Source organism: Haliotis rufescens, unplaced genomic scaffold, assembly GCF_023055435.1.
Source record: "Haliotis rufescens isolate VD_foot unplaced genomic scaffold, xgHalRufe1.0.p SCAF_60, whole genome shotgun sequence".
Taxonomy (NCBI): domain Eukaryota; kingdom Metazoa; phylum Mollusca; class Gastropoda; order Lepetellida; family Haliotidae; genus Haliotis; species Haliotis rufescens.
This window is the reverse complement of record NW_025964335.1, coordinates 2,150,755-2,164,139: the sequence shown is the minus strand read 5'-3', so window position 1 is coordinate 2,164,139 and position 13,385 is coordinate 2,150,755. Positions and strand designations below refer to the sequence as shown.

At 45.3% G+C, this 13,385-nt stretch overlaps 1 protein-coding gene across 3 annotated transcripts in view; it reads left to right on the top strand.

The window, feature by feature from the left end:
* The first annotated feature begins 492 nt into the window (after window positions 1-492).
* Window positions 493-13,385, top strand: part of LOC124140784 (unconventional myosin-Va-like) — a 132,366-nt gene continuing 119,473 nt past the window's right edge. For 2 of the 3 annotated variants that reach the window (XM_048386774.1, XM_048386772.1), the window contains exons 1-2: window positions 493-830; window positions 6,969-7,076. In XM_048386774.1, coding sequence (XP_048242731.1) covers window positions 675-830; window positions 6,969-7,076 — 264 coding nt within the window. In that variant the 5' untranslated portion in view covers window positions 493-674. The remainder of the gene's footprint in view (window positions 831-6,968; window positions 7,077-13,385) is intronic. The other variant, XM_048386773.1, reaches the window with a different exon arrangement.

Below are 13,385 nucleotides of genomic sequence, written 5' to 3'. Positions count from 1 at the left end.
TAGTTATAAATGTTCGTTATAAGCATTTCAACTAAAATATATAGCATATATCCAGGACCCAAGAAACAGTTTGTTATATCCGTTAGTTCATTATAAGCATGTATGTTATAAACATGGTTTTCTGTATACATGTTATATAGGCAAGTTACAAGGAGCTTTACGGCAATATAGTCCTATAATATCGGTAGGTTAGCCCTGGTAGATATATGTACAAACACACAGTACTGGGTCACAAGCATGGATGTGCATAAGCTGACATACCAGCTCTACACACAAAATGCCCCTTGGACAATAAAATGATTTCATGACCAAAATACAAATAATGATAGCTGCCCTTTGTCGTATGTTCGGCTTGAATACTTAATGTGTGATCTGTCGTCAAGGTTATATCAGTGACGTATTGCAGTAAAATGTAACGCCAAACATAACAACAGCACGTGTTAGCCTTAATGGTACAAAACAACAGCACTGTTAGCCTTAATGGTACAAAACAACACTGTTAATGGTATATATTTACTTATCTACAACAGGATGAAATACAGGAGATCATTATGATAATTATGGAGTCGCTGTGATTACTGCAGCCATCATGGTAAATTACTCGTGATTATAAGCACTCGATTGTCACAAAACGATGACGAAGTCAGGACGCCTACATGCGGTGAATATTCACAATGGACAAAGTCTGGAAAGTTGGGGGAAGTGGAGGGACGTCGAGGGCGGCATTACCAAAATTGATACCCGCGGTTCCAGAAGTGATGGGTCCTTACCAGAGATTTGATCTTCAATACGTGTTGAAGGAAATTGAAACTGCCGATCATTATGTTGAGGTAGGATGTGGCAGACATTTTGAGTTATTTTGGGAAGGATGTTTTGACTTTTCAACATGGAGTTGGATGGAAAATTAGTGGTTTGTCCTTATTCTTGGTGAGGAGTTTGGAGTTGATGGTAGTAATTTCTGTTGGTTTGGTGGATTTTTGGATAAGATGATGAACTTGGTGTTTATATGTTATAACTATAAACCAGACATGTGTGTTATTGTTATGCTTGAATGGTTTTGCTGGATGTAAAATATTGCATCCTTAATCTTAAAAAGTAAGAATGGGCAAAATAATATCAACTGTTAGTCTCATAGGATGGGGAAAAAAAAGAATGGATGTTGGAATGATTGAAACTAATTGAATTGAAATATGTAAATATGATTTTTTATATTTCTGTTATTCATTCTTTGTATGAGGCATCACACAGAGTTTGTATGTGATTTCCCCTTGGTACAGTGGTAGCCTTGGGACCCCAAAAATTCATTACCGATACTCCCCGGGAGTCGCAAATATATGGACCTGGCCCCGTTCCACGGAGCGATCTTAGGGCTACAACAGTCGTAAGCCTATGTTAAAGTCTGGAAGTTACGATCATCTTAGCGCTTAGATCGTTTTGTGGAACGGGGCCATGAGTCCCTTCCTTGGCATCCTGTTGTCATCCATTTTAAGAATCATGTGAGATCTTGGTGTGAAAGACACCAATGTGAGACATCAGCAAGACTTGATAGTAATTTGTGGTCTATTCTGATCGTGATTTTGGAGTTAATAGCAGAAGTTAATGTTATTTTGGTGATTTTTTTCTATGAGATGATAAACTTGCAGTCCATATCATGTAATGAGAAATCATGAGTTTGGAACTTGATTCTACTTCCAGAATCAACAGATTTAATTTTTCTGACTTCAACCATGTTATGGTTGATATATGCTTTCTCTTTGATTTTCTATAATGACCTATAGTATTACTTGAAATGCCACTCGTGAAGACTCCGGTCAGAATAGGTCTTCAGCAACCCATGCTTGCCGTAAAAGGCGACTATGCTCTTCGTAAGAGGCAACTAACAGGATGGGTGGTCTGAGACTCGCTGACTTGTTTGATTGCATGCCACTGTACCTGAATGGCATGGACCATTGTTCACTATATCAATCACTGTATAACAGGCTGCTATTGTGTAGCTGGAATAGTGCTGATTGGGGACACACAGACACACAGAGACACAGAGAAACACAGACACAGACAGACACAAAGGGACACAGACAAAGAGAGGAACACAGAGACACACACATACACACACACAGACACACACAGACACACACCAACACACAGAGGCACACACAGACACACACCCATACACACTCATACAGACACATACAGAGGCACACACACAGGCACACACACACAGGCACACACATACACTCACACACTGGCACTCACACATACACACATACACACATACACACAGAGGCACAGAGACAGACAGAAAAACACAGACACACACTCGGCCACAAACACATGTACACACACATAGAGTGTAGTCAAACACACCACATTTTCATTTGAGAGTCAGGGGTTTGTTAATTGTACACAGATGTATCCTGTCAGAATCATATTGTTGCCAAGGGAGAATTGTCCTGAGCCTCCAGGGACTTCCCTGTTGGATTGGGCCAGGGTTTGGTGTAGCTGAAACACAGACACTGACTGTTGGACTGGGCCAGGGTTTGGTGGAGCTGAAACACAGACACTGACTGTTGGACTGGGCCAGGGTTTGGTGGAGCTGAGACACAGACACTGACTGCTGGACTGGGCCAGGGTTTGGTGGAGCTGAGACAAGGACACTGACTGTTGGACTGGGCCAGGGTTTGGTGGAGCTGAAACACAGACACTGACTGTTGGACTGGGCCAGGGTTTGGTGGAGCTGAGACACAGACACTGACTGCTGGACTGGGCCAGGGTTTGGTGGAGCTGAAACACAGACACTGACTGTTAGACTGGGCCAGGGTTTGGTGGAGCTGAAACACAGACACTGACTGTTGGACTGGGCCAGGGTTTGGTGGAGCTGAGACACAGACACTGACTGTTGGACTGGGCCAGGGTTTGGTGGAGCTGAGACACAGACACTGACTGCTGGACTGGGCCAGGGTTTGGTGGAGCTGAGACACAGACACTGACTGTTGGACTGGGCCAGGGTTTGGTGGAACTAAGACACAGACACTGACTGTTGGACTGGGCCAGGGTTTGGTGGAGCTGAGACACAGACACTGACTGCTGGACTGGGCCAGGGTTTGGTGGAACTAAGACACAGACACTGACTGCTGGACTGGGCCAGGGTTTGGTGGAGCTGAGACACAGACACTGACTGCTGGACTGGGCCAGGGTTTGGTGGAGCTGAAACACAGACACTGACTGTTGGACTGGGCCAGGGTTTGGTGGAGCTGAAACACAGACACTGACTGTTGGACTGGGCCAGGGTTTGGTGGAGCTGAGACACAGACACTGACTGCTGGACTGGGCCAGGGTTTGGTGGAGCTGAGACAAGGACACTGACTGTTGGACTGGGCCAGGGTTTGGTGGAGCTGAAACACAGACACTGACTGTTGGACTGGGCCAGGGTTTGGTGGAGCTGAGACACAGACACTGACTGCTGGACTGGGCCAGGGTTTGGTGGAGCTGAAACACAGACACTGACTGTTAGACTGGGCCAGGGTTTGGTGGAGCTGAAACACAGACACTGACTGTTGGACTGGGCCAGGGTTTGGTGGAGCTGAGACACAGACACTGACTGTTGGACTGGGCCAGGGTTTGGTGGAGCTGAGACACAGACACTGACTGCTGGACTGGGCTAGGGTTTGGTAGAGCTAAGACACAGACACTGACTGCTGGACTGGGCCAGGGTTTGGTGGAGCTGAGACACAGACACTGACTGTTGGACTGGGCCAGGGTTTGGTGGAACTAAGACACAGACACTGACTGTTGGACTGGGCCAGGGTTTGGTGGAGCTGAGACACAGACACTGACTGCTGGACTGGGCCAGGGTTTGGTGGAACTAAGACACAGACACTGACTGCTGGACTGGGCCAGGGTTTGGTGGAGCTGAGACACAGACACTGACTGCTGGACTGGGCCAGGGTTTGGTAGAGCTGAGACACAGACACTGACTGCTGGACTTGACCAGGGTTTGGTAGAGCTGAGACACAGACACTGACTGCTGGACTTGACCAGGGTTTGGTGGAGCTGAGACACAGACACTGACTGCTGGACTGGGCCAGGGTTTGGTGGAGCTGAGACACAGACACTGACTGCTGGACTGGGCTAGGGTTTGGTAGAGCTAAGACACAGACACTGACTGCTGGACTGGGCCAGGGTTTGGTGGAGCTGAGACACAGACACTGACTGCTGGACTGGGCCAGGGTTTGGTGGAGCTGAGACACAGACACTGACTGTTAGACTGGGCCAGGGTTTGGTGGAGCTGAAACACAGACACTGACTGCTGGACTGGGCCAGGGTTTGGTGGAGCTGAGACACAGACACTGACTGCTGGACTGGGCCAGGGTTTGGTGGAGCTGAAACACAGACACTGACTGCTGGACTGGGCCAGGGTTTGGTGGAGCTGAGACACAGACACTGACTGTTGGACTGGGCCAGGGTTTGGTGGAGCTGAGACACAGACACTGACTGTTGGACTGGGCCAGGGTTTGGTGGAGCTGAGACACAGACACTGACTGCTGGACTGGGCCAGGGTTTGGTGGAGCTGAGACACAGACACTGACTGCTGGACTGGGCCAGGGTTTGGTGGAGCTGAGACACAGACACTGACTGCTGGACTGGGCCAGGGTTTGGTGGAGCTGAGACACAGACACTGACTGCTGGACTGGGCCAGGGTCTGGGACACATGATGAGTTGACATTTGCTTGTATTTATAGCTGTGACATTTCCGATGTGTGCGACAAGGGTTGAAGCAAGCATTAGAGCAACAGCAGATGAAACTGATTAATAGCTAACATTGTGGTTGGTTGTTATTTCTAATGTTGTGGCATTATTTTGTAAAAGGATTTATTTAAATGTGAGTGAATCTTTTCATGGACTGGTGAGTGAGTGTAAGGAATTAGCCTCTAAGTGAGTCAGTATGTCAGCGAGTTAATTTTACACTGCTTTCATCAATAATTCTGCGACTTTCGCCACTAAATTGAAGCTTGAGGACCGCCTCCATCACCAGGTCTCGTGTCCAGGGAGCAGATGGTCAGCTGCTTGTTCCCCGGCTAGGTCATTCCAAAAGATAGTACTTGTTATTTCCCTGCCTGGCGCATTAATGGGTTAAATCAGTTACTGTCAGCTCAGAGTCCATTACAATGTGTCCGAGTGGGGTATCCATGGTAAACTGAGGCATGGTATCTCAGTGGGTTGGCTCTAATAAACCAGCATTAGTCTGGACTAGTACAAGCAGCCACAAACACATACACATGCGCACGCACATGCACACGCACACGCACACACTAAAACACATACACACACTAACACACACACACACTAACACACACACACACACACACACACACACACACACACACACACACACACACACACACACACACACACACACACACACACACACGCTAACACACACACACACTAACACACACGCTAACACACACTAACACACACACTAACACACACACACACACAATAACACACACACACACAATAACACACACACACACTATGTAAGTGCAATAACCTTCACAAACTCACACACGCACTGCCCTTTTGGTCAGGATTGTCAATTAAATACATACATTCATATTTCTGTCGTGAAGGTACTCCACTGACTCGTTGTCAGCGGGATGTAGCAACTAGTCCACCAGGAACAACAAGTGTTCTGTTCAGCCTCAGTACTGACGGCCCCTGCAGTTAGAGCCTCTAGTCATTGCCCATAAACCTGATAAATTCCTTGTGCTTTAAGAGGGTCAATGTGTTTTGGATTGTGGTGTATTGATCTAGAATCTGATATATATTTCAGCAATAAATAATAATGGCATGTCAGTCCTCGACATTCTTGCTAGCAAGCTTGCCTGAGACTGCTAAATTGTGCTGCGAAAGGGAGAAATGCAATGATGGTAGTCCTCATTGACGAGTAACATTTGAGAACTATTATTCTGAACCAGTTCTCGATGCTTCAATTTTACTACAAATTGGAAATGAATAAAACTCACAGAAATTGTGAACATGGTAAACGTTTTTGTCACGTTCAGGCAGGACTAGCTAGAAATACAAATACAAGCGCTGGGGCCTACAGGGCTTGAAGTTACTGGTGCCACCAGGCCTGCAGCTCACATAAAATAGGAAATGGCACGCTTGAATTTTTGGTACAGTGCCTGGTTGTCATTTTCATTAAAAGTAATTTACTTTAACGTTAATTTTTTTTCATGTCTTGACAAAATTAAAATGTTGACAATCACTAAATGACTTCCTGTTGTAAAACCAATCCGCAATATTTGATGATTTACGTTGACTTTCTTACTGACGTTTGACGAGAGATTGCCTGAAACACATTTGAATGTAATCGCGTCTCTTTGTTTTTTGACGGAATATCATGTAGGTCTTGCATTTCAAACAGAAGTGGTTATTCATGTTGACTTGTGAAAAACTTAGCAGACGATCACTATTTCTTGTAATTATTGGGTAATATGAACACCTGATTGTCTGGTCCAGACTCTTTTATTTACAGACCGCCATCATATAGCTGGAATGTTGCTGAGTGGGCTTCAAACAACAAAGAAACAAAACAAACAAATCATGAAAAGATAGATATCATGATACTTGAGTCACGATATGATACTTGAGTCACGATATGATACTTGAGCTGTTTTTGCTTAAAATTCACCATTATCCATGTGACAGGCATGCAAGAGGTTGTACGACTGCCATAGGTCTGTGTTAAAGTTTGGGAATTACAATCCTCTTAGCGCTAAGATCGCTTTGTGAAAGGGGCATTGGACAGGAAAATGATGTTGTGTTTAGGTATATGTAAAGAGGACTTTGTCCCATGTTTGACAAAATGCCTTCTGACATAAGTCTCAATCACTGCAACACAAACAGTTTTCTATGCACTCATTTTAGTCACGTGTATCAATGTTTCTGTCTGGTATTTCCAGGGAGCGCGGGTATGGATCCCGGATCCCGTGGAGGTGTGGCGAGCTGCGGAGCTGCTGGAAGCCTACACCGGGCAGCCCAAGCTCAAAATACAGTACGAGGAGGGGGAGGTGAGTCAGCCACTGATGCATTGTGGGACATGTGGGTCAGCCACTGAGGGATTGTGGTACATGTTGGTCAGCCACTGATGCATTGTGGGACATGTGGGTCGGTCAGTGATGCATTATGGGACATATGGGTCAGCCACTGATGCATTGTGGGTCAGCCACTGATGCATTGTGGGACATGTGGGTTGGTCAGTGATGCAGTATGGGTCAGCCACTGATGCATTGTGGGACATGTGGATCAGCCACTGATGCATTGCGGGACATGTGGGTCAGCCACTGAGGGATTGTGGGACATGTTGGTCAGCCATTGATGCATTGTGGGACAAGTGGGTCAGCCACTGAGGGATTGTGGGACATGTTGGTCAGCCACTGATGCATTGTGGGACATGTGGGTCAGCCACTGAGGGATTGTGGGACATGTTGGTCAGCCATTGATGCATTGTGGGACATGTGGGTCAGTCACTGATGCATTGTGGGACATGTTGGTCAGCCACTGATGCATTGTGGGACATGTGGGTCAGCCACTGAGGGATTGTGGGACATGTGGGTCAGCCACTGATGCATTGTGGGACATGTGGGTCAGCCACTGAGGGATTGTTGGACATGTGGGTCAGCCACTGAGGGATTGTGGGACATGTGGGTCAGCCACTGAGGGATTGTGGGACATGTTGGTCAGCCATTGATGCATTGTGGGACAAGTGGGTCAGCCACTGATGCATTGTGGGACATGTGGGTCAGCCACTGAGTGATTGTGGGACATGTGGGTCAGCCACTGAGGGATTGTGGGACATGTGGGTCAGCCACTGAGGGATTGTGGGACATGTGGGTCAGCCACTGAGTGATTGTGGGACAAGTGGGTCAGCCACTGATGCATTGTGGGACATGTTGGTCAGCCACTGAGTGATTGTGGGACATGTGGGTCAGCCACTGATGCATTGTGGGACATGTGGGTCAGCCACTGAGGGATTGTGGGACATGTGGGTCAGCCACTGAGGGATTGTTGGACATGTGGGTCAGCCACTGATGCATTGTGGGACATGTGGGTCAGCCACTGATGCATTGTGGGACATGTGGGTCAGCCACTGAGGGATTGTGGGACATGTGGGTCAGCCACTGATGCATTGTAGGACATGTGGGTCAGCCACTGAGGGATTGTGGGACATGTGGGTCAGTCACTGATGCATTGTGGGACATGTGGGTCAGCCACTGATGCATTGTGGGACATGTGGGTCAGCCACTGAGGGATTGTGGGACATGTGGGTCAGCCACTGATGCATTGTAGGACATGTGGGTCAGCCATTGATGCATTGTGGGACATGTGGGTCAGTCACTGATGCATTGTGGGACATGTGGGTCAGCCACTGATGCATTGTGGGACATGTGGGTCAGCCACTGAGGGATTGTGGGACTTGTGGGTCAGCCACTGATGCATTGTAGGACATGTGGGTCAGCCACTGAGGGATTGTGGGACATGTGGGTCAGTCACTGATGCATTGTGGGACATGTGGGTCAGCCACTGATGCATTGTGGGACATGTGGGTCAGCCACTGAGGGATTGTGGGACATGTGGGTCAGCCACTGATGCATTGTAGGACATGTGGGTCAGCCACTAAGGGATTGTGGGACATGTGGGTCAGTCACTGATGCATTGTGGGACATGTGGGTCAGCCACTGATGCATTGTGGGACATGTGGGTCAGCCACTGAGGGATTGTGGGACATGTGGGTCAGCCACTGAGGGATTGTTGGACATGTGGGTCAGCCACTGATGCATTGTGGGACATGTGGGTCAGCCACTGAGGGATTGTGGGACATGTGGGTCAGGAAAGATACAAGACACTGTTCATTAATCAGAATGCCTCAGACATCATGATTCTCACCAGCTTACAGGATTAGGGGCGGTCGGGTTGCCTAGTGGTTAAAGCGTTCGATTTCACGCTGAAGACCGTGGTTTGATTCCCGACATGGGTACTATGTGTGAAGCCCATTTCTGGTGTCCCCAGCCGTGATATTGCTGGAATATTGCTAAAAGCGACGTCAAACCATACTCACTCACTCACTCACTCACTGTTACAGGATTACATGGTTACTTTACTCTAAATTGATAATTTCATGTTCCTGAAAAAACAACAACTTTTATTTCAATTTGAGCATGCTCAGCATTATCAGTTTGATTGTGTATCAAAATTCATCCTTTGAAGTTGCATCAATTTGAAAATAATTATTCATGTAGAAAGTCTTACACATGTTCAACCTTTAGTTGGAATTGTCAAGTGATTTTGTGAAGATTTCCAACCGATATGTCATGTACTGTATTCGACGTAATAAGCGCCCTGCGCTAATAAGCGCCCACGGTGATATTTTCTAATATATTGGCTAGTGAATAATCCTTCCAATTGATCAATGTACACAGGACTTATTTATTCATGTATAATACGTGTGTTATATGCATTCTTAATTATGGGAAATTAAATTCTTGAAAAAACATATCAATCGTATATAAACATTTCAGGCTGTCAGCATAAACCACAAAATTTACGATCTTTCAACTCTGTTGTTTTTCACCAAAATAATATTCTAATAAGAGCCCCCTGTTTCTAACTTTGAGAGCACCCTGGGCACTTATTATGTTGAATACGGTATATGATAACCCTTGGGAGGTGAAACTGAATCTCTAGCCAAACTCTCATCCCAGCTTCACATTAGCAGAGCTGTGAATTAACAGGAGGAAAGCAGTGATGGCCATTAGCCCAGAGTAGCTGTCAATCAGCTGATTAACTCACGTGCTATTCATATACATGGATTCCTGAGGGTATTCTGGGCAGAACAGGTACCCAGAATCCCTTTGTCATAAACAGGAACCCTTCTGGAGATTCCGGGTTTGAATATGTCTTCCACAACCCATGCTTGTCATAAGAGGCGACTAACGGAATCAGTGGTCAAGCTTGGTGACATGGTTGAAACGTGTCATCGTATCCCATTTGTGTAGATTGATGCTCATGATGTCAATCACTAGATTGTCTAGTCCAGTCTTGATTAATTCCGGGGTAGAATAGGCCTTCAGCAACCCATGCTTGCCGTAAAAGGCGACTAACTGGATCGGGTGGTCAGGCTCACTGACTTGGTTGATGCTCATGATGTCAATCACTGGATTGTCTGATCCAGACTTGATTATTTTACAGACCGCCATCATATAGCTGGAATATTGCTGAGTGCGGCGTTAAACCCAAAAAACAAAACAAACAGTCTTGATTATTTAGAGAAGGGTGAAAAATTGCTGAGTGCTGTGTTAAATATCAAATAAGTCAAATTTTGATAATTCTGCACACAATTCTGCTCACTTTTAAGCTTAGTTTTCATGAATTTAATAGTTTTGCACCCATTTGACGTGTGGCAGGCATTTCCGCATCTGTGGACCGCCTCTGTGGTCTAGTGGACAGAGCATCTTCCCTGAGAGCAGAATGTCGGGGTTTGATCCCTGGCCACGTCAAACCAAAAGACAGTGAAAGATGGTACTTGTTATCCTGAATAGCGCTCATAAATCTAGAACTGGTCTGCTCGGAGTCAGTATAATTCGTCTGAAGGGGGTATCCATGTTTTCTTGTGGAGGGATATCTCAATAGGCTAGCACTCTTAGACACATTTGTTCGGACTAGTTCAAGCAGCCCCACGCACACACACGAACACGTGCATGCATGATACTGTATAAGTGCAATCATCGTGAACGTGACGTTAAACCCCATTTCACCTCACCTGCCCATGACCAGAATGTCGGGGTTTGAGACCCGGCCACGTCAAACCAAAAGACAGTAAAAGATGGTACTTGTTACCCTGACTGGCGCTCGTCATTTAGGGGATAAATCTAGAACTGGTCTTCGTCTTAAGGGGGTATCCATGTTTTCTTGTGGAGGGATATCTCAATAGGCTAGCACTCTTAGACACATTTGTTCGGACTAGTTCAAGCAGCCACACACACACGAACACGTGCATGCATGATGCTATATAAGTGCAATCATCGTGAACGTGACGTTAAACCCCATTTCACCTCACCTGCCTCATCTTCTCGAGGCAAGAGAGTTAACTGACTATAAAAGTTCGGTTTCCACCCTTGCCGAATTAGGCTGGCATTATGGAGTTAGATTTTTTGGCTGGGCTAACGAGTCTATGCATAGTCCAATCAAAATCGCACACTGAAATCGAAATCCGGTTCGTAGAGTGTCATGCAGATTTCTGTCGACTGCAGGATTTGCAAAGCATGTGCACCGCTAACTCATTGTCAACAGATATTTTCTCAATCTTTTCATGTTTTTAATCAAGGTGCTCACATGATTTGATGCACTTCGCGATGTAAGACTCGTTTTATCACAATATAGATCTTGATTATCGATCAGATCGTCTTGACTGGGCGCCACCGTTTTGTTTGAAACAAATGCAAGTGATACGAGGGGTTGAATCTGATTGGTCAAAAGGAGAGGCATAGAAAGGACATAACTCGTAATAGCCACTGGTGGCGCTACGATCGAGCCCAGGAATTCCAGCCTAGTTCGGCAAGGTTGGAAACTGGACTTTTAAAGTCAGTTAACTCTCTTGCCTCGGGAAGATGCACCTGCCCATGACTAGGCTGACCATATGTCTTTCAGGTGTGTGGGTCCTCCCAGAGGATGTTCAGGCACACATACATGGAGGTATTTGGAATGCTGAGTGAAAATTGATGTGTTGTAAGTTCAAAGCTTATAGAGAGTTGACAAGTTGCTAGGCATGTTCCTGCGGAGTGGTTGTGAGATTCCAGAAAAGAAATGTAGAGAAATCTGTTTGCATTGACCTTTTCCACCCCTGACCCCTGACCCTGCATGATGCCAACATCTGGCAGTTTTCTTTCATAGTTTACTGGTATACAATCACTTTCCTGCCATATCACTGGACAACAAGGGAACCACTTCACACATACCGTCTTCGACGTAATAAGCACCCAGGGCGCTCTCCAAATTAGAAACATGAGAAATAGGGGGGTCTTATTAGAATATAATTTTGGTGGAAAAACACAGAGTTGAAAGATAAATTTCATGGTTAAATGCTGACAGCCTGATTATTGCCCATAACTAAAGGTTCATATAGAACACGAGTGCGTATTATACGCTTATTAGGGCGGGGCGCTTATTATGTCGAATACGGTATATCATTACACTACGTCTTTTGCAAGGGCTGTACATAACAAAAAATCATGTTAATTTTTTACACTTTCCATATTTTTGGTTTGCCAGGATTTGGCCAGCCCTGTGCTATAAACTAAAAGCCAATATTGAAAATAGAAGTTATTTTAAGAGTATATTTAATTACCTCACCCATCCACCCAAACGATACAATTACAAGAAGGAAACAAAAGTGAAGTAACTATAAACTTCTCAAATATTTATTAGTCAAATGCATCGTATGTAGTCCCTGTGTGGCCACTTCATGTATTTCTTCAATGAAAACCGAAAACCAAACAACCCTTAACACCTTTATTTCAAATGAAATTACAAAATTCTGACGTTCACAACTTGAAATAAATAAACATTAAAATGACCCAAGTATGCTCATAAGCATAATCCATAAACAACCACATTAACAGTGGCATTATTAATGGGAAAGAAAATTCATTTGAAGGAGAAGCACATTTTCTAACTGATACTAGCTGTAACAATCAAATAACTGTTCCCCCAAAAGGATCCACTGTATATATCAGCTGAAACCCTGCACAATCTCAGACCAAAGATCTCTTCATTGGACCGAGAGCATCCTTTCATCAAGGGTAGAATGAAGTCCACAGATTCTAACGAGATTATGGGAGACAGCCACAGTAGCTAAAGTATCCGGACGTAATTAGCTTCGTCCCCTTGACCTGTGTCAACAAGGGCCCCCAGTGTTTCGTCAATACTTGCTTTTCTGCACAGAACATTCCGATTTGACACCTCTTGGTTAACCATACATCTTAAGAGTTGGGGTTCTTTTTGAAGGTTTCAAATAAGGTCTAACATGCCATAGGTTTTTCTGTGGCCTGTTTCCGTGAGGATGTGCAAATTCCAGCACAGATAAGTTCCTAGGATTACAGATTGTCATAAAAGGCAATTTCCACAGATAACAATTAGCAAACTTAGGTTGCCTAATGCCAAGATTGTCCAGAAAAGGTCCCTAGTCCACAAAAATAGTTTTCTTCGTTTACAAATTGGAGACACCCCCCCCCAAAAAAAAAAGAAAAGAAAACAGATAAAATAATCATAAGAATTCCCATTTGTATATTTTGTGTGGTTTCTGGTTTCAATTCTGCTTTTAA